At 40.1% G+C, this 24,822-nt stretch overlaps 1 protein-coding gene across 1 annotated transcript in view; it reads left to right on the top strand.

Moving 5' to 3' along the window:
* Positions 1-24,822, top strand: part of TTLL9 (tubulin tyrosine ligase like 9) — a gene marked incomplete at its 5' end in the record, with an annotated part of 71,758 nt that overhangs the window by 1,583 nt on the left and 45,353 nt on the right. Inside the window, 2 exon segments of the mRNA XM_036825249.1 lie at positions 13,074-13,117; positions 24,137-24,229. Coding sequence (XP_036681144.1) covers positions 13,074-13,117; positions 24,137-24,229 — 137 coding nt within the window.

The raw sequence follows: 24,822 nt of genomic DNA, 5'->3' as shown, positions 1-24,822 counted from the left end.
GGGGTTTAGAGTTTCCTTCTCAGTATGATGGAAAGCCAGTAGGAAAATTTAAACAGAATGGCCATGTCATCTGATTTACATGGATCACATTGGCCCCTAACTGGAGTATAGATTAGAGAGGCAAAGGAGGGAGGCTTTGAGGAGAGATGGCAAGAGATGAGGTGCCCTGGGACAAAGAGGGAGTGGAGAGGCTGGAAAGAAGGGGAGAGATGCAGCATATATTAATATTTTGGCAGCATAACAGACTTGTAGATAGATTATATGTGGGGAAAAGGAAGGAATTCTAGGATGACTCCCAGTTTTCCTGCCTTGAAAATCGCTATCTGTGCCTCAGAAGTAAAAGCAGGGTTATTAATCCGTTCAACAAATAATTATTGGGGCCCAGGTTATACATGAATTATTGCACCAAAGATGTACTGTCTGACTTGAGTTTTCCAGAAGGCCCCACCCTATGGATGGCATAAAGAAATGCCGAAAAGGCGGCCTGAAGACCAGCTCCTCATCATGACCCTGGCCTTAGCAGCTCCGTGAACCTGGGCAGGTGACCGAATGCCCCGGGTCTGTTTCCTCATCCATCTGGGGACAATTACCACATAGCCCTTTGTACCTCTACTTGATTGTTGGGGGAATAATCAAAGCACAGGTAGGAAAGAACTCTTATCAGGTTAAAAACCCTGGAAAAAAATGTAGTTATTAGATTTAACACATTTAATATCTATATACTGTTCAGCCTTTGAAAGTGTTAGTTGTTACAAAGCCCAATTTGCCTTAAATGAGTCACGGGAAGTGACAGTTTTTTAAAACCAGTAATATGAAGATGCTAAAATGCAGTTCTCACCTTGTGTTTCCTTGCTTAAAACCATTCAGTGGTTCACCATGGTAGGCAAATTAATGGTCTCCCCAAAGATGTCCATTCTCTAATTCCTGGAAATTGGGAACGTGTTATTTTACATGGCAAGAGGAAATTAAGGCCGCAGATGGAATTGAAGTTGCTAATTAGCTGACTGTGAGTTGGGGAGATTATTCTGGATTGTTTGGGAAGGTCCAGTGTAATCACAAGAATCCTTATAAGTGAAAGAGGAAGGCAGGAGTATAAGAGTCAGAGGGGATGTGATGACAGCAGCAGAGGTCACAGTGCTTTGATTTCTGGCTTCGAAGATGGAAGGAGGCCATGAGCCAAGGAAGGCAAAACAAAGAAACAGACTCTCTCCTAGAGCTTCCAGAAGGAACTCAGCCCTGCCAACACTTTCATTTTAGCTTAGTGAGACCTGATTCAGACTCCTGACATCAGGAACTATATGCTAATACATTTGTACTGTTTTAAGTCATTCAGTTTACAGTAATTACAGCAGCAATAGGAACCTAATATACTCACCAGTGCCCTTGGGGAAAAGTCCAACCTGCTAAGTACGGCACACAAAGCCTTGTGGGATTGGGCTTCTGCCACTGTGACTCTGAGCAAATTTCTTAACTTCTATGGGCCTCAGTTTTACCATCTGTAAAATGGGAGGGAAAAAACCCTCTAGGTCTGTAGTGAGATTAAATGCAAGGACATATTTAAAGTACCTAATAGAGAGACTGCACACAGCTCATCATCATCATCATCATCATTATTGTTGTTGTCATTATTATTATCACGGAGCAATTGACAGGGAGTTAGGAGGCCTAGGTTCTAGTCCCCTCACTAGGACTCTGTTTCTGCATCTGTAAAAAAGGAAACAAACAAAAACATACAGGTTTGGCCGTCTCATCTTTCCTCTCTTCACTCTTTCCTGGTCACTGATCTGCATTCACTTCCTCAAACATGCTTCACTCTGTCTTCCAATTTTGTACATGCTGTTCCCTCTGCCTGGAATGCCCTTCCCATCCCCTTTACCGGATGAACTCCCATTTCCTCCTGGAAGTCTCTGCTGACCCCAATTAGAGTTGGTTAGACATCACTGTTATGCATACCCAAAGCATCCTAAACTTCCTCTATCATAGTACTAGTACTAATTTTCTTTTATTACTATGGCTTGTTTTTCATTTAGAAAAAAAAGGAAAACAAATCCAGATAAGAATATTTTGACCTATTTGCTTCAACTGGGTTGTTTAAGAAAAACCATTTCAAATAAACTTGACATAGTTGAAGTTTCCTCTCCTCTCTCCTCCTCCTTAAGTCTCTCCCCACAGGCAACGCTTATCATGAATTGGGTGTGCATCTTTCCAGTCTGTGTTTTTAAACTTGTAATACCCATATGCCCATAAGTATATAGAATATACTTTTTTTTTTTTTTTTTTTTTTTTTTTTTCTCCCAGAACTGTCTGTAAATTACAAAAGACTTAAAAATGACCACAGTTAAAGATTTGATGAAAGTTCATAATAATGCAATTGACAAGGAAATTTAGATATTTCTGAGATATACATTTTAAAGTAAAAACTAGAATTATGACTTATAACATTATACCAGAACATATAAGATTTTTAGAAATTTCATGTAATCTCTGAAACATTTATATTAACATATTTCCATACAAATAACCCAAAGAAAGCTTAGTATTAGTTGTATTTTTGTTTGTTTCTTTTTTTATACTGCAAGTTCTTATTGGTCATCAATTTTATACACATCAGTGTATACATGTCAATCCCAATCGCCCAATTCAGCACACCACCATCCCCACCCCACCGCGGTTTTCCCCACTTGGTGTCAATACGTTTGTTCTCTACATCTGTGTCTCAACTTCTGCCCTGCCAACCGGCTCATCCATACCATTCTTCTAGGTTCCACATACATGCGTTAATATACAATATCTGTTTTTCTCTTTCTGACTTACTTCACTGTGTATGACAGTCTCTAGATCCGTCCACGTATCAACAAATGACTCAATTTCGTTCCTTTTTATGGCTGAGTAATATTCCATTGTAGATATGTACCACTTCTTCTTTATCCATTCATCTGTCAATGGGCATTTAGGCTGCTTCCAAGACCTGGCTATTGTAAATAGTGCTGCAATGAACATTGGGGTGCATGTGTCTTTTTGAATTATTGTTTTTTCTGGGTATATGCCCAGTAGTGGGATTGCTGGATCATATGGTAATTCTATTTTTAGTTTTTTAAGGAACCTCCATACTGTTCTCCATAGTGGCTGTATCAATTTAGATTCCCACCAAGAGTGCAAGAGTGTTCCCATTTCTCTGCACCCTCTCCAGCATTTGTTGTTTGTAGATTTTCTGATGATGCCCATTCTAACTGGTGTAAGGTGATGCCTCATTGTAGTTTTGATTTGCATTTCTCTAATAATTAGTGATGTTGAGCAGCTTTTCATGTGCTTCTTGGCCATCTGTATGTCTTCTTTGGAGAAATGTCTATTTAGGTCTTCTGCCCATTTTTGGATTGGGTTGTTTGTTTCTTTAATATTGAGCTGGATGAGCTGTTTATATATTTTGGAGATTACTCCTTTGTCCGTTGATTTGTTTGCAAATATTTTCTCCCATTCTGAGGGTTGTCTTTTTCGTCCTTTGCTGTGCAAAAGCTGTGAAGTTTCATTAGGTCCCATTTGTTTATTTTTGTTTTTATTTCCATTACTCTAGGAGGTGGATCAAAAAAGATCTTGCTGTGATTTATGTCAAAGAGTGTTCTTCCTATGTTTTCCTCTAAGAGTTTTATAGTGTCCGGTCTTACATTTAGGTCTCTAACCCATTTTGAGTTTATTTTTGTGTATGGTGTTAGGGAATGTTCTAATTTCATTCTTTTACATGTAGCTGTCCAGTTTTCCCAGCACCACTTATTGAAGAGACTGTCTTTTCTCCATTGTATATCCTTGCCTCCTTTGTCATGGATTAGTTGACCATAGGTGCGTGGGTTTATCTCTGGGCTTTCTATCTTGTTCCATTGATCTATGTTTCTCTTTTTGTGCCAGTACCATATTGTCTTGATTACTGTAGCTTTGTAGTATAGTCTGAAGTCAGGGAGTCTGATTCCTCCAGCTCCATTGTTTTTCCTCAAGACTGCTTTGGCTATTCGGGGTCTTTTGTGTCTCCATACAAAATTTAAGATTATTTGTTCTAGTTCGGTAAAAAATGCCATTGGTAATTTAATAGGGATTGCATTGAATCTGTAGATTGCTTTGGGTAGTATAGTCATTTTCACAATATTGATTCTTCCAATCCAAGAACATGGTATTTCTCTCCATCTGTTGGTATCATCTTTAATTTCTTTCATCAGTGTCTTATAGTTTTCTGCATACAGGTCTTTTTTCTCCCTGGATAGGTTTATTCCTAGGTATTTTATTTTTTTTGTTGCCCTGGTAAATGGGAGTGTTTCCATAATTTCTTTTACAGATTTTTCATCATTAGTGTATAGGAATGCAAGAGATTTCTGTGCATTCATTTTGTATCCTGCAACTTTACCAAATTCATTGATTAGCTGTAGTAGTTTTCTGGTGGCATCTTTAGGATTCTCTGTATATAGTATCATCTGCAAAACTGACAGTTTTACTTCTTCTTTTCCTCTTGGTATTCCTTTTATTTCTTTTTCTTCTCTGATTGCTGTGGCTAGGACTTGCAAAACTCTGTTGAATAATAGTGGTGAGCATGGACATCCATGTCTTGTTCCTGATCTTAGAGGAAATGCTTTCAATTTTTCACTATTGAGAATGATGTTTGCTGTGGGTTTGTCATATATGGCCTTTATTATGTTGAGGTAGGTTCCCTCTATGCCCACTTTCTGGAGAGTTTTTATCATAAATGGGTGTTGAATTTTGTCAAAAGCTTTTTCTGCATCTATTGAGATGATCATATGGTTTTTATTCTTCAATTTGTTAATATGGTATATCACATTGATTGATTTGCGTATATTGAAGAATCCTTGCATCCCTGGGATAAATCCCACTTGATCGTGGTGTATGATCCTTTTAATGTGTTGTTGGATTCTGTTTGCTAGTATTTTGTTGAGGATTTTTGCATCTATATTCATCAGTGATATTGGTCTGTAATTTTCTTTGTTTGTAGTATCTTTGTCTGGTTTTGGTATCAGGGTGATAGTGGCCTCATAGAATGAGTTTGGGAGTGTTCCTTCCTCTGCAATTGTTTGGAAGAGTTTGAGAAGGATGGGTGTTAGCTCTTCTCTAAATGTTTGATAGAATTCACCTGTGAAGCCATCTGGTCCTGGACTTTTGTTTGTTGGAAGATTTTTAATCACAGTTTCAATTTCATTACTTGTGATTGGCCTGTTCATATTTTCTGTTTCTTCCTGGTTCAGTCTTGGAAGGTTATACCTTTCTAAGAATGTGTCCATTTCTTCCAGGTTGTCCATTTTATTGTCATAGAGTTGCTTGTAGTAGTCTCTTAGGATGCTTTGTATTTCTGTAGTGTCTGTTGTAACTTCTCCTTTTTCATTTCTAATTTTATTGATTTGAGTCCTCTCCCTCTTTTTCTTTATGAGTCTGGCTCATGGTTTATCAATTTTGTTTATCTTCTCAAAGAACCAGCTTTTATTTTTATTGATCTTTGCTATTGTTTTCTTTGTTTCTATTTCATTTATTTCTGCTCTGATCTTTAGGATTTGTTTCCTTCTACTAACTTCGGGTTTTGTTTGTTCTTCTTTCTCTAGTTCCTTTATGTGTAAGTTTAGATTGTTTACTTGAGATTTTTCTTGTTTCTTGAGGTAGGCTTGTATAGCTATAAACTTCCCTCTTAGAACTGCTTTTGCTACATCCCATAGGTTTTGGAGCATCTTGTTTTTATTGTCATTTGTCTCTAGGTATTTTTTGATTTCCTCTTTGATTTCTTCAGTGATCTCTTGGTTATTTAGGTCCTTTTCTTCTCTTGTGTTTCCCACTTAGAGAAGTTCCTTTAGCATTTGTTGTAGAGCTGGTTTGGTGGTGCTGAATTCTCTTAGCTTTTGCTTGTCTGCAAAGCTTTTGATTTCTCCATCAAATCTAAATGAGATCCTTGCTGGGTAGAGTAATCTTGGTTGTAGGTTCTTCCCTTTCATCACTTTAAGTATATCATGCCACTCCCTTCTGGCTTGCAGAGTTTCTGCTGAGAAATCAGCTGTTAACCTTATGGGATTTCCCTTGTATGTTATTTGTCGTTTTTCCCTTGCTGCTTTCAATAATTTTTCTTTGTCTTTAATTTTTGCCACTTTGATTACTATGTGTCTCGGCGTGTTTCTCCTTGGGTTTATTCTGTATGGGACTCTCTGCGCTTCCTGGACTTGGGTGGCTATTTCCTTTCCCATGTTAGGGAAGTTTTCGACTATAATCTCTTCAAATATTTTCTCTGGTCCTTTCTCTCTCTCTTCTCCTTCTGGGACCCCTATAATGCGAATGTTGTTGCGTTTAATGTTGTCCCAGAGGTCTCTTAGGCTGTCTTCATTTCTTTTCATTCTTTTTTCTTTAGTCTGTTCCGCAGCAGTGAATTTCACCATTCTGTCTTCCAGGTCACTTATCTGTTCTTCTGCCTCAGTTATTCTGCTATTGATTCCTTGTAGTGTAGTTTTCATTTCAGTTATTGTATTGGTCATCTCTGTTTGTTTGTTCTTTAATTCTTCTAGGTCTTTGTTAATCATTTCTTGCATCTTCTCAATCTTTGCCTCCATTCTTATTCCGAGGTCCTGGATCATCTTCACTATCATTATTCTGAATTCTTTTTCTGGAAGGTTGCCTATCTCCACTTCATTTAGTTGTTTTTCTGGGGTTTTTTCTTGTTCCTTCATCTGGTACATAGCCCTCTGCCTTTTCATCTTCTCTATCTTTCTGTAAGTGTGGTTTTTGGTCCACAGGCTGCAGGATTATAGTTTTTCTTGCTTCTGTTGTCTGCCCTCTGGTGGTTGAGGCTATCTAAGAGGCTTGATGGGAGGCTCTGGTGGTGGGTTGAGCTCTAGAATATACTTTTGTATGTGTGTTTATAATTAACACAAATGTAACCTTTAAAAATATTTATCATTCTACAACTTTCTTTTATCGATCAAACAATAGGTTTGGGGGATATTTCCATGTTGATATAGAGCTGGATCATTCATTTTAGTCACTGTATAGTATTTTGTTATTAGGGTATATCCCCTTTTATTCATCCATCACCCTACTAATGGACATTTAAATCATTTCTAATATTTTCCACTAATATAAAGAATGCTTTATATTATATGCAAAGAACATCCTTATACATACGAACTATGCACAAGTGTTCGAATTTCTTTAGGGAAGGTTGTCACCTTGCACATTAGCTGCAAAACAAAAGGTAGTCCATGGGCTGTGCAGCTGTATTCAGAGAGCCTATGGGCTATATATCCAGTAGTTGAATCGATGAGTTGTAAGGTATGTGCCTTTTCAACTTTATGAGATATTGCCAAATTGCCTTCCAAAGTGTGAATGTAATCATATAAAGATTCCTGTTTCCCAACATGCTCACAGACACTTGGCATGCATACGTGTTTTAATTTTTGTCTAGTTGATGTATTTAAAATCATCTCATAATTATTTTGATTTATGTATCTCAATTGCCTATTGGCAATTCAGATTTTTTCCGCTGAAAGTTCCCTATTTATACATTTTGTTCACTTTTCTTTTGCAGGTTGTGGGGGAGATTCTTTCTTAATGGTTTTCAGGAGTTCTTTGAATACTTGCCCTTTGTTATATAGGTTGCAGATTTTTACTCCTAGTCTATAGCTTGTCTTTTAATCCAATTTACAATGTCTTCTGTTACATGGCAGTTTAAATTTTGAGAGAGTCACAGATCAATTTTTCCCTTATGAGTTGTGCTTTATTAAGAAACCCTTCTTCACCATGAAGTCATAAAATTATATATATATGTATGTATGTATACACAGTTGACCCTTGAACAACATGATTTTGAACTAAGCAGGTCCACATATATGCAGATTTTTTTCAATAAATATGTACTACAGTACTATACAATCGGAGGTTGGTTGAATCCAAGGATGCGGAACTGTCTATAGGGAAGGCCAGCTCTAAAGCTATAGGTGGTTTTTCAACTGCTTGGGGTTGGCACCCCTAACTTCCGCATTGTTCAAGGGTCAGCTGTAGTCTGAAATATTTGTTTGCCATATTTATTCTTTAATCCACTTGAATTAGGTATCTATTTTTTACTCCTATGGAATGCCAGTTTCTCAGTGCCATTTACTGAGTTCTCCATCCTTTCCCTTCTGATTTATGATGCCACCTCTATAGTACATCAAGTTCACACACACACACACACCTGTGTCTGTTTCTAGGATCTCCACTGTATTCCATTAATATTTGCCTCTCCCTGCACCATAATGTGACTTGATAGGCAGAGAAATATCTCCCTTCCCCAACAAATACACTTTGTTGTTTTGGTTTGATAAGGGCTCTCAAAAATCCTGATTGGATTTGGGAAAATACGTCTTTATGATATTGAGTCTTCCCATCCACGTACATGGTATATCCCTCCACTTATTCAGGCCTTCTTTAATGTCCTTCAATAATGTTTTGTAATTTTCTCTATGAGAATATTAATTCTACAATCCTTGTTGGTTTTGTTCACTGCTGTATCCTCAGAGTCAAGAATGGGGCAAGACATAGGGTAGATGCTTAATAAAAACTTGTTGTTTGGGCTTCCCTGGTGGCGCAGTGGTTGAGAATCTGCCTGCCAATGCAGGGGACACGGGTTCGAGCCCTGGTCTGGGAAGATCCCACATGCCACGGAGCAACTGGGCCCGTGAGCCACAATTACTGAGCCTGCGCGTCTGGAGCCTGTGCTCCGCAACAAGAGAGGCCGCGATGGTGAGAGGCCCGCGCACCGCGATGAAGAGTGGCCCCCGCTCGCCGCAACTAGAGAAAGCCCTCGCATAGAAACGAAGACCCAACACAGCCATCAATAAATAAATAAAAGAACGTGAATTTCTTAAAAAAAAAAAAAAAAAAAAAAAAAAACACTTGTTGTTTAATGAATGTCTTGCATATATTTTGTTAGATACATTCCTACATAACTTATGTTTTGTTGGTATAAAATAACAACAACAACAAAATTTTTAAAATAGTTTCTAGTCAGCTATATAGATATAGGTATATAGATTCCAGGGCAGTGGGGAAGTGAGGCAGGGAAGGACAGGGAGTCAATACAGGGTGCAATGACGAATAAATTGCCACTTCAGGTTATATGCAGGGGAGAGACAAGATCAGATTTGTGTTTTAAAGAGCTCTTTGCCTGCAGTGCAGAGAATGAATTGGAATGGATAGGGCAAAGTGGGCACTAGTAGACAGGAGGCTATTGCAGGCGTTGAGGCAAGTCCTGGCATAGTTGGTGCCTAAGAATTAGGGTGACTGGGAGAGATCAGAAGTGACCGATTAGCCAGGTGACCTGCTGACCAGGTAACTCAGTGAGGGACCGAGTAAGGAAACTTAGAACCATCGCATTGACCAAAAACTGACAACTTTTCAGACGCAGCGCTATTAGGTCAACCGAAGTGCAGCCGGAGGAGCCGCTAGGCAGTGAGTGCCCGCGGCTGGCAGCCGGTCTCTGGCCCGGTGTGCCCCAGGGTCGCGGAGGCGTGGGGCTGGGAGAGAAAGTAGAGGGGAGTAGAGGGGTCCGGGCCGCAATGGCAAGCAAGGGCTTCAATCAGCTCGAGTCTGCGAGCTGCGCCGAACGGCGTGTCCTTGCCTCATCCAATCAGAGCGGCAGATCCTTCCCTCCGTCGCCTTGGCAACGGGACGCAAAAGCTCGAGCGGGACGCGGTGACGGTTTGGGTCGGGCCCTGGGGAATCGTATCATGTCGCGACAGAAGGTATGGGTGCCCCTCGATCCAGATGTTCCATCGTCCCAGAGAGGGAGGGAAATCGCGGAGGGATTCAGAAGTTGTGGGGTCCTCGTGGAGGGATTCCGGTTAGAATGGGAAGAAAATGATGAGTTCAGAGAAAAAAACTACAAGTCCCGGCATGCCGCGCAACGCCGGAGTTCCTGCGCGAGTCCAAGAAACCCAGTTTGCTGGCGGAAAATTTATGAAACTCTAGGATTCTAAACTGTACTCAGCGATTTCTGTGACCCCGGAGAAGCTCAGAACTTCGGATTTCCTGACCTGGAAAAGCTCTTAGAGATCTATTCACCCCGCGCCCTCTTGAGACTCGCTCATCCATTTATAATCCATCCATCCCTCCATCCATCCACCCCCAAAACGCTAATGTGTTTTTTTCCCAGGCGACCCCAGTGCTGGCCAATGGGAGCACAGAGGTGAATCCGACAAGCCCCTGCCCTCTAGGAGTGCATAGGCCAACTCCCCCATTTCAGAAGTGGGAAAGATTAGACCCAGAGAGAGGAATGAATTACTCTAGAATCCAGCTCTCCCACCCCAACCCGCTTCTTATCCCGTGTTGCACCTCTGATGAATGGTACCTAAAGAAATAAATTTATTTATTTCCCTCCCAGAGCATTAAAATGAGTGATTACATTGGGCCCACCTGTATACTCCAGGATAATCTCTTTGTTTTAAAGTCAGTTGATTCCAAACCTTAATTCCATCTACAACCTTAATTTCCCTTTGCCATGTAATGTAACATATTCACAGGTTCTAGGGATTAGGACATAGACACATTTTTTTAAATTGTTTTTTTTTTAATTTAATTAATTTATTTATTTATTCTTGGCTGCGCTGGATCTTCGTTGCTGCGGGCGGGCTTTTGCAAGCGGGGGCTACTCTTCGTTACGGTGTGCGGGCTTCTCATTGCAGTGGCTTCTCTTGTTGCGGAGCATGGGCTCTAGGCGTGTTGGCTTCTGTAGTAGTGGCGCACGGGCTTAGCTGCTCCGCGGCATGTGGGATCTTCCCGGACCAGGGCTCGAACCCGTGTCCCCTGCATTGGCAGGCGGATTCTTAACCACTGCGCCACCAGGGAAGCCCGAGGACATGGACACATTTTGAGGGAGCATTATTTTGTTTACCACAATATACTATTATCAAATAATAGGAAAATTAAAATTTAAAAATTTACAATAGCATCACAAAATCAAAGACCTATGAATATATCTAATTAAAAACGTTCAAGACTTCTATACTGAAAACTAGAAGACATTGTGGAAAGAAATTGAAGACTTAAATTAATAGAGATAGACCATATTCATGGAATGATGAACTCAATAGTTTATGGTGTCACTTCTTCCCAAAATGATCTGTACATTCAATACAATCCCAATAAAAAACCCAACATACTTTTTTTGATAGAATAGCAAACTGATCCTAACATTTTAAAAAAAATTAATTAATTAATTTTTGGCTGCGTTGGCTCTTCATTGCTGCACGGGGGCTTTCTCTAGTTTGTGGCGAGCGGGGGCTACTCTTCATTGTGGTGTGCGGGCTTCTCATTGCGGTGGCTTCTCTTGTTGCAGAGCATGGGCTCTAGGCGCACGGGCTTCAGTAGTTGTGGCACTTGGGCTCAGTTGCTCTGCAGCATGTGGGATCTTCCCGGACCAGGGCTTGAACCCATGTCCCCTGCATTGGCAGGCGGATTCTTAACCACTGTGCCACCAGGAAAGTCTGATCCTAACATTTATGCTGAAGTCCAAAGAACCTCAAATTGCGAAGACAATCTTGAAAAAAAAAGTTTGACTTACGCTACCTGATTTCAAAGATTTACTAGAAAGCTATGGTAATTAAGACAGCGTGGTAGTGACATAAGGGTAGACAAATAAGTCAATAGAACAAAATAAACTCTAGAGATAGACCTACATATACATAGTCAATTGAATTTTGACAGAAGAGGCAAGGCAATTCAGTGAGGAAAGGGAAGGTTTTTCAAGCAAAGACTCTGGAGCAACTGAATAAACATACATAAACATATGAGAATAGAAAAGATATTATGAAAAAAGATTAGGACACTTGACTAGTTCTGGAGGAATTAGAGGGGCTCTATCCCCTTCCACTGGCTTTTTGAGGGGTAGGATTGTGTGGTAGGCAGAATTCTAAGGTGGCCCCCAAGATTCCCATCCTCAGTGTACACACCTTGTATAATGCCCTCCCTTGAGTGTCAATAGAACCTGTGAATTTGATGGGATAGTTATTACCATGATTACAATACATTATATAAGACTCTGCCATAGCTGAGTTGGAGTGGAGGGAGGGTTGGAAATCAGAAGGACATGCTCCTGTTGGCCTGGAAGAAAAACAACATCTATGTTGTGAACTGCCTATGGGGGCCACTTCAAAAGGAACTGCAAGTGGCCTCTAGGAGCTGAGAGCAGTCCCAGCCAATGACTAGCAAGTAAACAGGGACCTCAGTCCTACAACCCCAAATAACAATTCTGCCAAAAATCTGGATGATCTTGGAAGAGAACCCCAAGGTCCAGAGGAGAAACACAACTCCAGCCATCACCTTGATTGTAGCCTTGCAAGACCTGAGCATAGGATCCAGCTAAGATGTGCCCAGATTCCTGGTCCAAGGAAACTGTGAGATATAGGTTTGCACTGTTTTAAGCCACTAAGTTTGTGGTAATTTGTTATGCAGCAGTAGAAAACTAATACAGATGGCACATCTGTCCAAGGTGCAAAGGTCATCCTGCATAGGACCAATTTCTAGTTCTTTTTTCATATCTGCCTTAGGGATCAGTCTTATCAGGACTGAGGACGAAACTGTTTTGGACATAGTTGGAGGAGAATAATACCTACCACCCTTTGAGGATTTGGAAGGTCCATTTTGGGTAGAAGGAATTAACATTGCTCTGAGTCTTTGATCCAGCTCCTCCTGGATCATGGGTCTAATCAAACATTCAAGGTTAGAGTAGGTCCACATCCTTCTCTCAGAGCCTGCTGAGTTCAGCCCTCAAACTGGGGGTCATGGTTGGACTTTTAGAGCATTGAAAACCGGGTGTTCACTATACTGGTCATGCCTGTGGAGTAAGCCTACAGTGAGGTGGACCCTTGGATTCTTGGGGGTTCATTCCAAGGACCAAGTTACTAGGCACATGTTGACTAATAAGAACTTGGCCAGGCTGAACCTTCATGTCATAGCATCTGGGCAGTGTTGAGTCTGATAGTTTGAGCATTTTAATATCTACAGTAAGTTGATTTGGGAAGCAGGGTAGATATGTATAAAATTACATCACTTTCCTTTTCTCATTGCAGAATCAAAATTACAAGGGCCATGGATTGCCAAAGGGAAAAGAGCGGTGAGTGGTCCTACCCAATCCAGTAAACCCAGAACTAGCTGCCTGCTTGCTTGCTGCCTTCCTTCCTTCCCTTTGTCCATCTCTCCCTCCCCACTTCTTTTTTTTTTTTTAATTTTTTAAAAAAATTATTTATTTATTTATTTATTTTTGGCTGTGTTGGGTCTTCGTTTCTGTGCGAGGGCTTTCTCTAGTCGCGGCGAGTGGGGGCCACTCTTCATCGCGGTGCGCGGGCCTCTCACTGTCGCGGCCTCTCCTGTTGCGGAGCACAGGCTCCAGACGCGCAGGCTCAGTAGTTGTGGCTCATTGGCCCAGTTGCTCTGCGGCATGTGGGATCTTCCCGGACCAGGACTTGAACCCGTGTCCCCTGCATTGGCAGGCAGATTCTCAACCACTGCGCCACCAGGGAAGCCCCCTCCCCACTTCTTCACTTCAATAATGATAATGATAATAAATAATAAGTGAGCACTTACCATGTGCCAGGCCCTGGGCTTGTTATTTTACTTGTATATCTCATTGAATCCTTACCACAATTCTTTGAAATAGATACTACTCTTATGTCCACTTTACAGATGGGGAAACTGAAGCTCAGGGAGGCTAAGTTACTTGCTCAAGACCATAGCATCTGTTAGTGGCAGAGCTTGTTGGACTCCATGGCCCATGTTGTATCTAACTGTGTTTCCTTGCCTCCTTCAACAACCATGTGAAGTTGACTTGACAATGCAAATGTCAACTGCACTCTGAACTTCTGCATCACTCTGCATCAATAACCTGGTTATAGAACTCAGTACCTCTTTGGATTTCTTAAAAAGAATCCACTTGCACAAAGCAGGAGTGAGCAATGCAGACTTTACTGAAGATTTTTGTGGGAATTAGAGGAGGTAGTTTACATTGCACACACCATGGCAAATATTTTAGAATTTTCTATTCCCTATTTCATTATATATTTCTGTTCTTTCTAATGCCCTTCCTGGCTACACCACCACCGGGGCGGGCATGCATGGCCTCTGACCTTTCTCTCATGCAGCACCCATCTTCTTTGCCTTCTTTGTCTCTGTACTGACTCCTTTCCACCAATTTCAAACCTTTCACTCTTGCATGCACAGTGTTCCACTGTGTTCCAGATCCTGGCCCTAAACTTACACACCCACTCCCACCTCAACAAAACAAAGAGCACTTCAGTTAACAGGATCCATCCACCTGTTTTATCAGGGCAGATATTGATTAGAAATGCATTTAGCTACAAGTAACAGGAAACCCAACTAATAGTACCTTTAAAAAATTGTATTTCTTTTCCTCATGTAACAAAGAGTCTGGATGGCTGGTGCAGTGGTTCAACAATGCCAGAGCTAGTGTCTCTGTGATTGTCTTCACATTTTCCTGATGGACACCAAGTGGCTGCTACAGCTTCAGCCTTCATGTCATGATCAAGATGGGAAGAAGGGGGGAGGGCAGACTCAAGCCATTTATCTCTTTCTCAAATCAAAAGAATAAACACTTCCCAGGAATCTACCCTCCTTAGCAGTTTTATGCTTTTATATTATTGACCCAAATTGTGTCACATGGACACCCCTAGCTGCCCGAGTGGCTAGGAATAAAAGTTACATAAGTGGCATTATACTGTTATATTCTGCACCCTGCTTTTGTCTCACAAAATTATACTTTCAGTATTTATCCATGTTGGTGCATGTAGCTCTGGATACATTTTAACTACTGTATAAGTTCCATTATATACCACAAGTTATTTATCTATCTGCCTTCTGAAAGGCACTTAGGTTGTGTCTTATATTGGTTTCCTCCAGAAGCAGACCCTGAGATAAGGATGTGAGAGCAGATCGTTTACCTGGAAGGTGATTCCAGTAAGCATCGGCAGGGAAGTGGGGAAGTGAGACAGCTAAGGGAAAGAAACCAATAAAAAGTGCATTATTGACAGGTTATTGCTGTGGGCAAGTGGGGCTCCATTCCACCGGGGATTCCTATGAGATAGTGTAGAACACACTGTAGACTTACCCCAACTAAGTGATGAAAGAGCTGGAGGATTTATCCATAAACTTCAGTCATCATTGGTTTTATGCTGTTGGGGGGAGGGCAGTTAACTCCCTGGTACTTCAGATCTACTCCAAGCACTGGCTGAGCAGACCAAGGGATAGAAGAAGACTTCAGGTAAAGAACTGCAGGTGCTGGCAGAGGAAAGCCCTGTGATTTGCATGCATAGGAATGGCAAATGCCCAAGGGATAAGGATGGACCACCAACAGTGTGTGCTGCAGATTACTTCCATAAAAATATTAACAGTTACAGATGAACATCCTTGTATGTATATTGCCGAGTACATATGTAGGGTATCTACCTAGGGTGTAGATCTAGGATAGAATTGCTGGGTGTAGAGTATATGCACATTCAACTTACTAAATACTGCCATGTGGTTCTTCAAAGTGCCTTCTACTGGCAGAGGAGGAGTTTCCATTTTAGCACATTGTTGCTAAAACTTGGACTTTTAGATTTTTGCCAGTCTAATGTGTATGAAATAGTAATTGATGGTTTTAATATGCCAAATTTCTCTCCAAAAGTTTGTCCAATTTACACTCCCATCAGCATCATTATCATTTCTCCACATTCTCTCAAACACTTGGTATTTGCCTGATTTTAAATATTTTCTCCGATCTGATGGATTTGAACTTGTATTTCTTTATTGTTTTGGATTAGCTTGAAATATTTCACTACTTTAGAGCAGTAGTTTTCAAAATTTGACGTCAGGATCCCTTTACAACTTAAAAATCATTGTGGACTCTAATAACTTTTGTTTATGTGGCTTATACTTATCAATATTTACCACATTAGAAATTTTAAATGATAAATTAAAAAAATACTTATTTATTAATTCATTTAAAAAGCAATCACATACTCATTACATGGAAGCATAAATAACATATTTTTATGAACTATAACTATTTTCTCCCTTCCCCAAATTTACTGAGATGAGTGGTGGTTGTTTTACGTTTTTTGTGACGCTCTTCAATGTCTGGCTGAATAGAAGACATTCAGCTTCTCAAATTTTCTGTATTAGTTGTGATACGTTGTTTTGCCTGAAGAGTAGGAAGAAAATCTAGCCTCACAAAGATATGTTGTTGAAAGGGGAGGACTTTGTGTACCCCTGAGAGTTGGGGACCTTGAGGAGTACTTGGATCACACATCAACAACCACTGCTCTGGGACTTCCCTGGTGGTGCAGTGGTTAAAAATCTGCCTGCCAATGCAGGGGACATGGTTTCCATCCCTGGTCCAGGAAGATTCCACATGCTGCGGAGCAACTAAGCCCGAGTGCCACAACTACTGAGCCTGCGCTCTAGACCCCGTGAGCCACAACTACTGAGCCCACGTGCCACAACTACTGAAGCCCATGCCTAGAGCCGGTGCTCCACAACAAGAGAAGCCCGCGCATGCCAACGAAGAGTAGCCCCGGCTTGCCACAACTAGAGAAAGCAACGAAGACCCAACGCAGCCAAGAAATAAATAAATAAACTCATTAAAAAAAAAAAAAAGAACCACTGCTCTAGGGAATTACAATATGCATCCTTAACTTATCACTATCTACCTTGACTCAATATTATACCACTTCATGTACAATGTAAGAACCCTAGAACAGCATGCTCTGTTTACTCCCCTCCCATCTTTTGTGCTGCTATTTTTGTCATATATTTTACTTGTAAATATGTATAAACCCTACAATACATTCTTTTTTTTTTTTTACAATGTAGTTTTTAAAAAATTATTTATTTATGGCTGTGTTGGGTCTTCGTTTCTGTGCGAGGGCTTTCTCTAGTTGCGGCGAGCGGGGGCCACTCTTCATCGCGGTGCGCGGGCCTCTCACTGTCGCGGCCTCTCTTATTGCGGAGCACAGGCTCCAGACGCGCAGGCTCAGTAGTTGTGGCTCACGGGCCCAGTTGCCCCGTGGCATGTGGGATCTTCCCAGACCAGGGCTCGAACCCGTGTCCCCTGCATCGGCAGGCAGATTCTCAACCACTGCGCCACCAGGGAAGCCCAGTTTGTTTGTTTGTTTGTTTTTTTTACTTTTTGGCCACACCAGATGGCACATGGGATCTTAGTTCCCTGACCAGTGATCGAACCCTCACCCCCTGCAGTGGAAGCGTGGAGTCTTAACCACTGGACCGCCAGGGAAGTCCCAGCCCTACAATGCATTCTCATTATATTCACTTTACATAGTTAACTGTTTTTTTTTTTAATTAAGATATGGAAGAAAGTATTTCAAATTTACTCCACTCTTTATCCCTTCTTATAGGTCTGAATCTCCATCTGGTATAGGTTTCCTTCTACTTGAAGAACTTTCTTTTAAAATTCTTAGAAGATGATGTTCCTTTGTCTTTAGGCTTGCATTGTCTCTGATGAGAAGTCAGCTGTCCTTTACACTGTCTCCCCACCACTGCCCCGGCAGTTACACACACACATACACGCACACATCTGTGTGTGTCTCTTTCCCTTGTCTGTTTTTAACACTTCTCTGGTTTTCAGCAATTTGACTATAGTTTGTTTGCCTTTGTGTGTGTGTGTGTGTGTGTGTGTGTGTGTGTGTGTGTGTTGTATTTATTCTGCTTGGAGTTAATTGAGCTTCTTGGATCTGTGACTTGATAATTTAGTCAAATTTGGAAATTTTTCAGCCATTATTTTTTCAAAAAATATTTTCTGTCCTATTTGCTCCCATCTCCTTCTGGGGTTCCAATTACATGTATGTTAGGTTGCTTGATATTATCCCATAAGGCACTGAGATTCTGTTCTTCTAAATTTTTTCTTTCTCTAATTCAGATTGAATAATTTCTATTGACCTGTCTTCAATTTTATTATCTTAAAATTTTTTTCCAGCTTTATTGAGATATAATTGGCATAAAACATTGTATGATTTAAGGTGGACAATGTGACGATCTGATACACATATATATATTGTAAAATGTTTACCACAATAAGGTTAGTTAACACATCCTTCACCTCACATAACTACCATTTTGTTGTTGTTGTTGTTACGGTGAGAACACTTAAGATCTACTCTGAACAACTTTCAAGTCTATCATACAGTATAGTCACCCTGCTGTACATTAGATACTCAAAACTCTTTCCTCTTATAACTGGAAATTTGTACCCTTTGACTAACATTACTATCCTTTTTTCTACAATGTCCAATCCCCTGTTGAGCTCATCATATGAATTTTTAATTTCAGATACTATAATTTTCAGTTCTATATTTTTCCATTTTGGTTATTTTTTAGACTTTCAATGTCTTTTCTGCAATAACTCATTATACTGATTAAATGTAATTAAATATATTTAATATATATTTAATATAATTATATATTTACTCATTATATCCACCTTTTCATGTAAATTCTTTAACACATTTATAATATCTGTTTAAAGTCTTTAATAATTCCAATAATTGGGTCATTTATGAGTTTATCTCAGTCGGTTGTTTTTCCTCTTGATCATGCATTACATTTTTCTGCTTTATTATTGCATGTCTTATATTTTTTATATTCCATTCTGGTCATTGTGTATAAAGAACAGTGAAGACCAAAAAATTACACACACCCACACCCACATATGTGTGTGTGTGTGTGTGTGTGTGTGTGTATACAGGCATACATCATTTTATTGTGTTTTGCTTTATTGCAGTTTACAGATATTATGTTTTTACAAATTGAAGGTTTGTGGCAACCCTGCATCAACCAAGTCTATTGGTGCCATTTTTCCAACAGGATTTGCTCCCTTCGTGTCTGTGTCACGCTTTGGTAATTCTCACAATATTTCAAACTGTTTCATGATTATTATATTTGTTATGATGATCTGTGATCAGCAATCTTTGATGTTACTACTACAACTCACTGAAGGCTCAGATGATGGTTAACTTTTTTTAGCAATGAAGTATTTTTTAATTAAGATATGTACATTTTAAAAAGACGCAATGCTATTGCACACTTAATAGACTACAGTATAGTGTAAACATAACTTTTATATGCACTGAGAACATGGGTTGGACCAAAGCTTTAATTACACTGAGTTCACCCCAAGCCTAGCCTCCTGTACTGCCATTTTGAGCTTGTTAGTATTTGACCTGGGAGGAGATTGGACTGCAGTTCAGTTTTTTTGTTTGTTTGTTTGATTTTTGTTGTTTTTGTTGTTCATTTTTGAATTCAACTCTGGCAGGGCTGCCGGAATGCAAACACCATGTAAACATGGAGTTTGGGTTTTCTCTCAGCTGTACTGTTTTCTCTACTGTTCCTTTCTTAAGCAAATTTGCCAGAATCTGGTTTTGTTTGGTTTGGTTTTGGAATGGGCCCTTCCAGATTTTGATTTGTTTTGCCATCCTACATATTGTATAAGCTCAGCTGATTTCTCCTGGTGCCACAAACTCTCTCTTCCACGGCCGGCTTGTTCCTCCACTTGCCCACCCCAGGCCAGGCAACCAGCCCAGATCTGGAAACGGCTGCATCTCTCTGCTCCCCCCCCATGAAGGCCTTGTTTCTCTCTGGAATCAGTTCATCAAGTTTTCTTTTGTCTATTGCTCTCCACTAGCCCCATGGACAAGTATATTTATTTTGTACATTTTTTCCTCATTGTTACTATAGGATTGAAAGTCTTTTACATTCTTTTACATCATAACCAAAAGCGGAAGTCCTCTCCTTGGTATTTTAATTTGCATTTCGTAATTATTGGTAAGGTTGAGTATCTTTTAACATGATTGTTGGTCATTTAAATTTCCTGTACTATTAATTGCCTGTTCATAGCTTCTAGACATTTTTCTATTGAGTTTGTCTTTTTCTTAATGATTTGTAGTAGTTCTTTATGTACTTGGTCCAAATCTCTTATGGATTATAAGCACCGCAAATATTTTTTCTTAATCTATAGGTAGTCCTTTAACTTTATTTGTGGTGTATTTTGTTATAGAGTTCTGTTATATATACAGAAAGTTGAGTATATCATAATTTTACAGCTCAATGAATTTTCATAAACTTAATATACCCACATCAGGAAACAGAACATCACCAGCATGCCCTCTTCTAATCATTCCTCGATAAAGGTAGCCATTATCCAGACATCTAAAGATGTGTTGGGAATTCCCTGGCAGTCCAGTTAGGACTCTGCACTTTCACTGCCAAGGGCCTGGTTCAATCCCTGGTCAGGGAAATAAGATCCTGCAAGTTGTGCAGCCAAAAAAACAAAAAAAAAACTGTTAATTTTTAAAATTGAATATTTTAATTGTGGATTCATATGCAGTTGTAAGAAATAATACAGAGAGATCTTATGTGCCCTTTACCCAGTTCCCCCCAGTGGTAACAGAGTAAAACTATTGCACAGCATCCAACTAGGATATTGACATTGATACAGTCAAGATATGGAATATTTCCATCACCACAAGGATCCCTCATAGTGCCTTTTATAACCACACCCACTTCCCCTCCCTCCCCCTCTTCCTCCCCATCCCAACGTACCCTATCTTTAATCCCCAGCAACTGTTGTTCTGTTCTCTTTTCAATAATTTTGTCCTTTCAAAGAGTTTTTATAATGGAATCACACATTATATACTAACCTTTTGGGACTGGCCTTTTTCACTCAGCAACTTCGTTAGAGCTATATTCAGGTTGTTGAGTGTATAAACAGTTCATTCCTTTTTATTGCTGACTAGTATTCCAGGGAATGGATATACCACCATGCGTTTAACCATTTACCTATTGAAGGACATCTGGGTTTTCTTCCAGTCTGGGGCTATTATGAATAAAGCTGTTATGAACATTCAAGTACAGGTTTGTGTGTTAGTTTTCATTTCACTGGGGTAAATGCCCAGGAGTACAATTGCTGGGTTATATGGTAGTTGCATGCTTAGTTTTTTAAGAAACTGCCAAATTATTTTCCAAGGTGGATGTACCATTTTATATTCCCATCAGCAATGTATGAGTGATTCAGTTTCTCTGTGTCCTTTCCAGCAGTTGGTGTTGTCAGAGTTTTTTATTTTAGCCATTCTGATACTTGTGTATTGCTATATCATTGTGGTTTTAATTTGTACTTCCCTAATGATAAACTATGTTGAACATCTTTCCATGTGCTCATTTGTCATCTGTATATCCTCTTTGGTGAAATATCTGTTCATGTCCTTTGCCCATTTTCTAATTGGATTTTCTTTTTAATGTTGAGTTTTGAGAATTCTTTATGTATTCTAGATAGTAGTCCTTTGTCAAAATGTGGTTGCAAATATTTTCTCCTAGGCTGTACCTTGCCTTTTCATTGACTTAACAGAGTCTTTTAAAGAGCAGAAATTGTTAATTTTGAAGGTGTCCAATTTATCAGTTTTCCCTTTTATGGACCATGCTCGTAGTGTCAAATCTAAAAGTTCTTTGCCTAGCTCTTAGATCCCAAATATTTTCCTCTATGTTTTATAATTTTACATTTTACACTTAAGTTTGTGATCCATTTTGAGTTAAAATATAAAGTACTTTATACTTTATATAAAGTATGACGTTTAAGCCTAGGTTCATTTTTTGCATGTGCATATCCAATTCTCCAGCACCATTTATTGAAAAGGCTATTCTTCCTCCATTGAATTGCTTTTGTTCATTTGTCAAAATTCAGTTGGGCAGGGACTTCCCTGGTGGGCCAGCAGTTAAGACTGCACGCTCCCAATGCAGGGGGCCCAGGTTTGATCCCTGGTCAGGGAACTAGATCCCGCATGCTGCAACCAAGGGCCCGCACACAGCCAAATAAATAATTTTTAAAAATTCAGTTGGGCATATTTGTGCAGGTCCATCTCTTGGCTGTTTGTTCTGTTCTCTTGGTCTTTGTATCTCTTTCTCTGTGAATACCACACAGTCTTGATTATTGTAGCTACATAATGTTTTGAAATTGGTTAGACTGATTTATCCCACTTTATTCTTCTTTTCAAAATTGTTTTAGATATTCTAGTTCTAATACCTTTGCCTTTCCACATACATTTTAGAATTATCTATATCTACAAAAAAATCTTACTGGGATTTTGATCCCAGGAATCGCATTAAATCTGCACACCAACCTGGGAAGAACTGACATCTCTACTCTGCTGAGTTTTCCAATCCATGAACACGGTAGGGTTCTCAATTTATCTAGATCTTCTCTGAATTTTTGCATCAGCATTTTGTAGTTTTTAGTACATAAGTCCTGCACATGTTTTGTTAGATTTGCACCTAAATATTCCTCTTTTTAAAAGTAATAGTTGTAAATTGTATTTTTAATTTCAGAGTTCATGTGTTCATTGATAGTATACAGAAATATAACTGATTTGTATGTTCATCTTATATCCTGTGATCTCACTGTACTCACCTATTAGTTCATGAATTGTTTTTTAGATTCCGTGAGAATTTTTACACAGTCATCTGTAAAAAGGGACAGTTTTCTTTCTTCCATTCTGATCTATGTGCCTTTTATTGCCTTATTGCCCTGGTTAGAACTTCTAGTGCTATGTTGAATAAGAGTTGTAAGAGTGGACATCCTTGCTTTCTTCCAGTGTTCTTCACATATTCTTCAAATGTGTTCTTAATTACTCATTGAAACATTTTTATGATGGCTGCTTTAAAATATTTGTCAGATAATTCTAACACATCTGCCATTTTGGAATTGGCATCTACTGATTTTTCTTAGTCACATTGAGATTTTCCTGATTCTTGGTATGACAAGTGATTTTCAGTTGAAACCTGAACATTTGGGGTATTATGCATTGAACTCTGGATCTTGTTTAAACCTCTTTTAGGTGACATTTTCTGACACCACTCTGGCCAGGGAAGGGGGCATAGTACCACCTCATTTTTACCATATAGGGTAGAAGTCCAGGCTCCCCACTTGGCCTCCATTGACACTTGAGGGTAGAAGGGGTTCCTTCTTACTGCTGGCTGGAATGGGAGTTCTGGTTCCACTAGGCCTCTGCTGATACCACCCTGGCCGGGAGGGTTAGGAGTTCCTTGCTACTGCTCCCTACCTGACCCACATGAACACCACAGGAAGTGCAGCCTCATTACCACTGGGTGGTATTGAAAGTCCTGACTCTCCACTAGGCCTCCGTTGACATCAGCCCAAGGGAGAGGGGTGCCTCCTTACTGCCAGGTGGGGGTGGAAGCCCAGGCACATGATCTCCACTGACACAGCAGGGGTGGGCACCTCACTACCACCTGCTAGGCATGAAAGTCCCGGCTACGTCTTTGACCTTCTCTGACACCAGCCTAGCCAGGGGTCTTGAAGGATATTGGGTGCCTTGTTACAACCTGGTGGGAAGTCTAGATTCCCCACTCAGCCTTTGCTAGCATCAGTGAGGTTGGGCCACAGATTTGTTTCTGCCGGGGTTGGCCAGAGTAGAGAAGTTATTGTCTTAAGACTTCCTTTCCTGGTTTTGTCAGCTGGAGAGAGCAGGCTTTTGTTGGAGGTTTTTTTTGTCTGTGCCCATTGGTGTTTCAGACTTGCTAGCTTCTTCGTCTCCACATCTGGGATCTATGAGGCAAAAAGATAACGCAGGGAATTCACCACATGCTGTTCCATGGGTCCTGAGGTCCTTAGCCGATCTGCCTTCTTTTGTCCACCTTTCAGGGTCTTCTTATACTTGTTTTATATCTAATGTCCTGGGGTTTTAGTCATCCTGGTAGGAGGAAGAGGGGAAAGTATATCCATTCCATCTTCTCAGATGAGTGACAGAAAGGAGGATTTGCAAAAACATATCATTTAGTATAAGGATTAGCCATGGCATATGTAAAGCAACCAGACCATAAAAGGCACTGAAGAAAATGATTGCTATTATTTTTCAATGATTCAAAGATTCTATCATTCTCAATTTGATTATTTTGTTTCATGCTATGATGCTAAATTCTAAAATTCAGTAATTCTATGTTTTGGCATTTCCATGTATGGAACTTGACCTTTCTTCCTTTCCCTTTTTTCCTATCCCTGGACTGTCCTAGGGAAATAGTTGATTCTGAGCAAGTGTTCCATTTCCATGTCTTGCAGAGAGCAGAGAGCATCAATCCGGTTCAAGACCACTCTTATGAATACTCTCATGGATGTCCTTCACCACAGGCCAGGATGGGTGGAAGTAAAGGAGTAAGAAACCCTCACCCCCAGCCTTGTCTCTCCTTCCCTTTGTCTCACAGGTCCTTGTCTCCCTTCGTTTTTGTCCCAGTTCCCTTGGGTGGCCACTGGGACTTGTCCCAGTTTGGCTGTGACAGGGGCCAACATTTATTTAGCATTCACAATGTGTTAGGTGCATTACTGATGCCATCTCTGTCTTATTTAAGCCTTATAACCATCCAGAAAGATGTGATTATGTTCAGAAATATTAAGCCAATTGTTTAAGGTCACACAGCACGTAAGTGTCAGAGTGGGATTCAAACCCAGTTCAGTTTGACTATTCCACAGCCAGTGTCCTATAGCTCTCTATGCAACCATCACAGACCCGTGGGGTGAATCCTCCGGTGATGGCAGGTCCTGGCCACTTACTAGTTCTGTGACCTTGAACAAGTTTTTTGACCCCTAAGCCTACGTTTCTTCTTCTATGCTGGGCCCTGGGGATACTGAGATGAAAAAGCAAACAATCCCTGGCACGTAGTAGTTGTTAATATTAGTGAAGGTTAAGCTTTGGATGCATGTAATAGAGACACAAAATAAAAGAGGCTTTGACAGACTAGAAGTTTATT

The sequence above is a fragment of the Balaenoptera musculus genome, chromosome 15, assembly GCF_009873245.2.
Source record: "Balaenoptera musculus isolate JJ_BM4_2016_0621 chromosome 15, mBalMus1.pri.v3, whole genome shotgun sequence".
Taxonomy (NCBI): Eukaryota; Metazoa; Chordata; class Mammalia; order Artiodactyla; family Balaenopteridae; genus Balaenoptera; species Balaenoptera musculus.
Note: the sequence above shows the minus strand (reverse complement) of the source record. Positions and strands in the feature narration are given on the sequence as shown.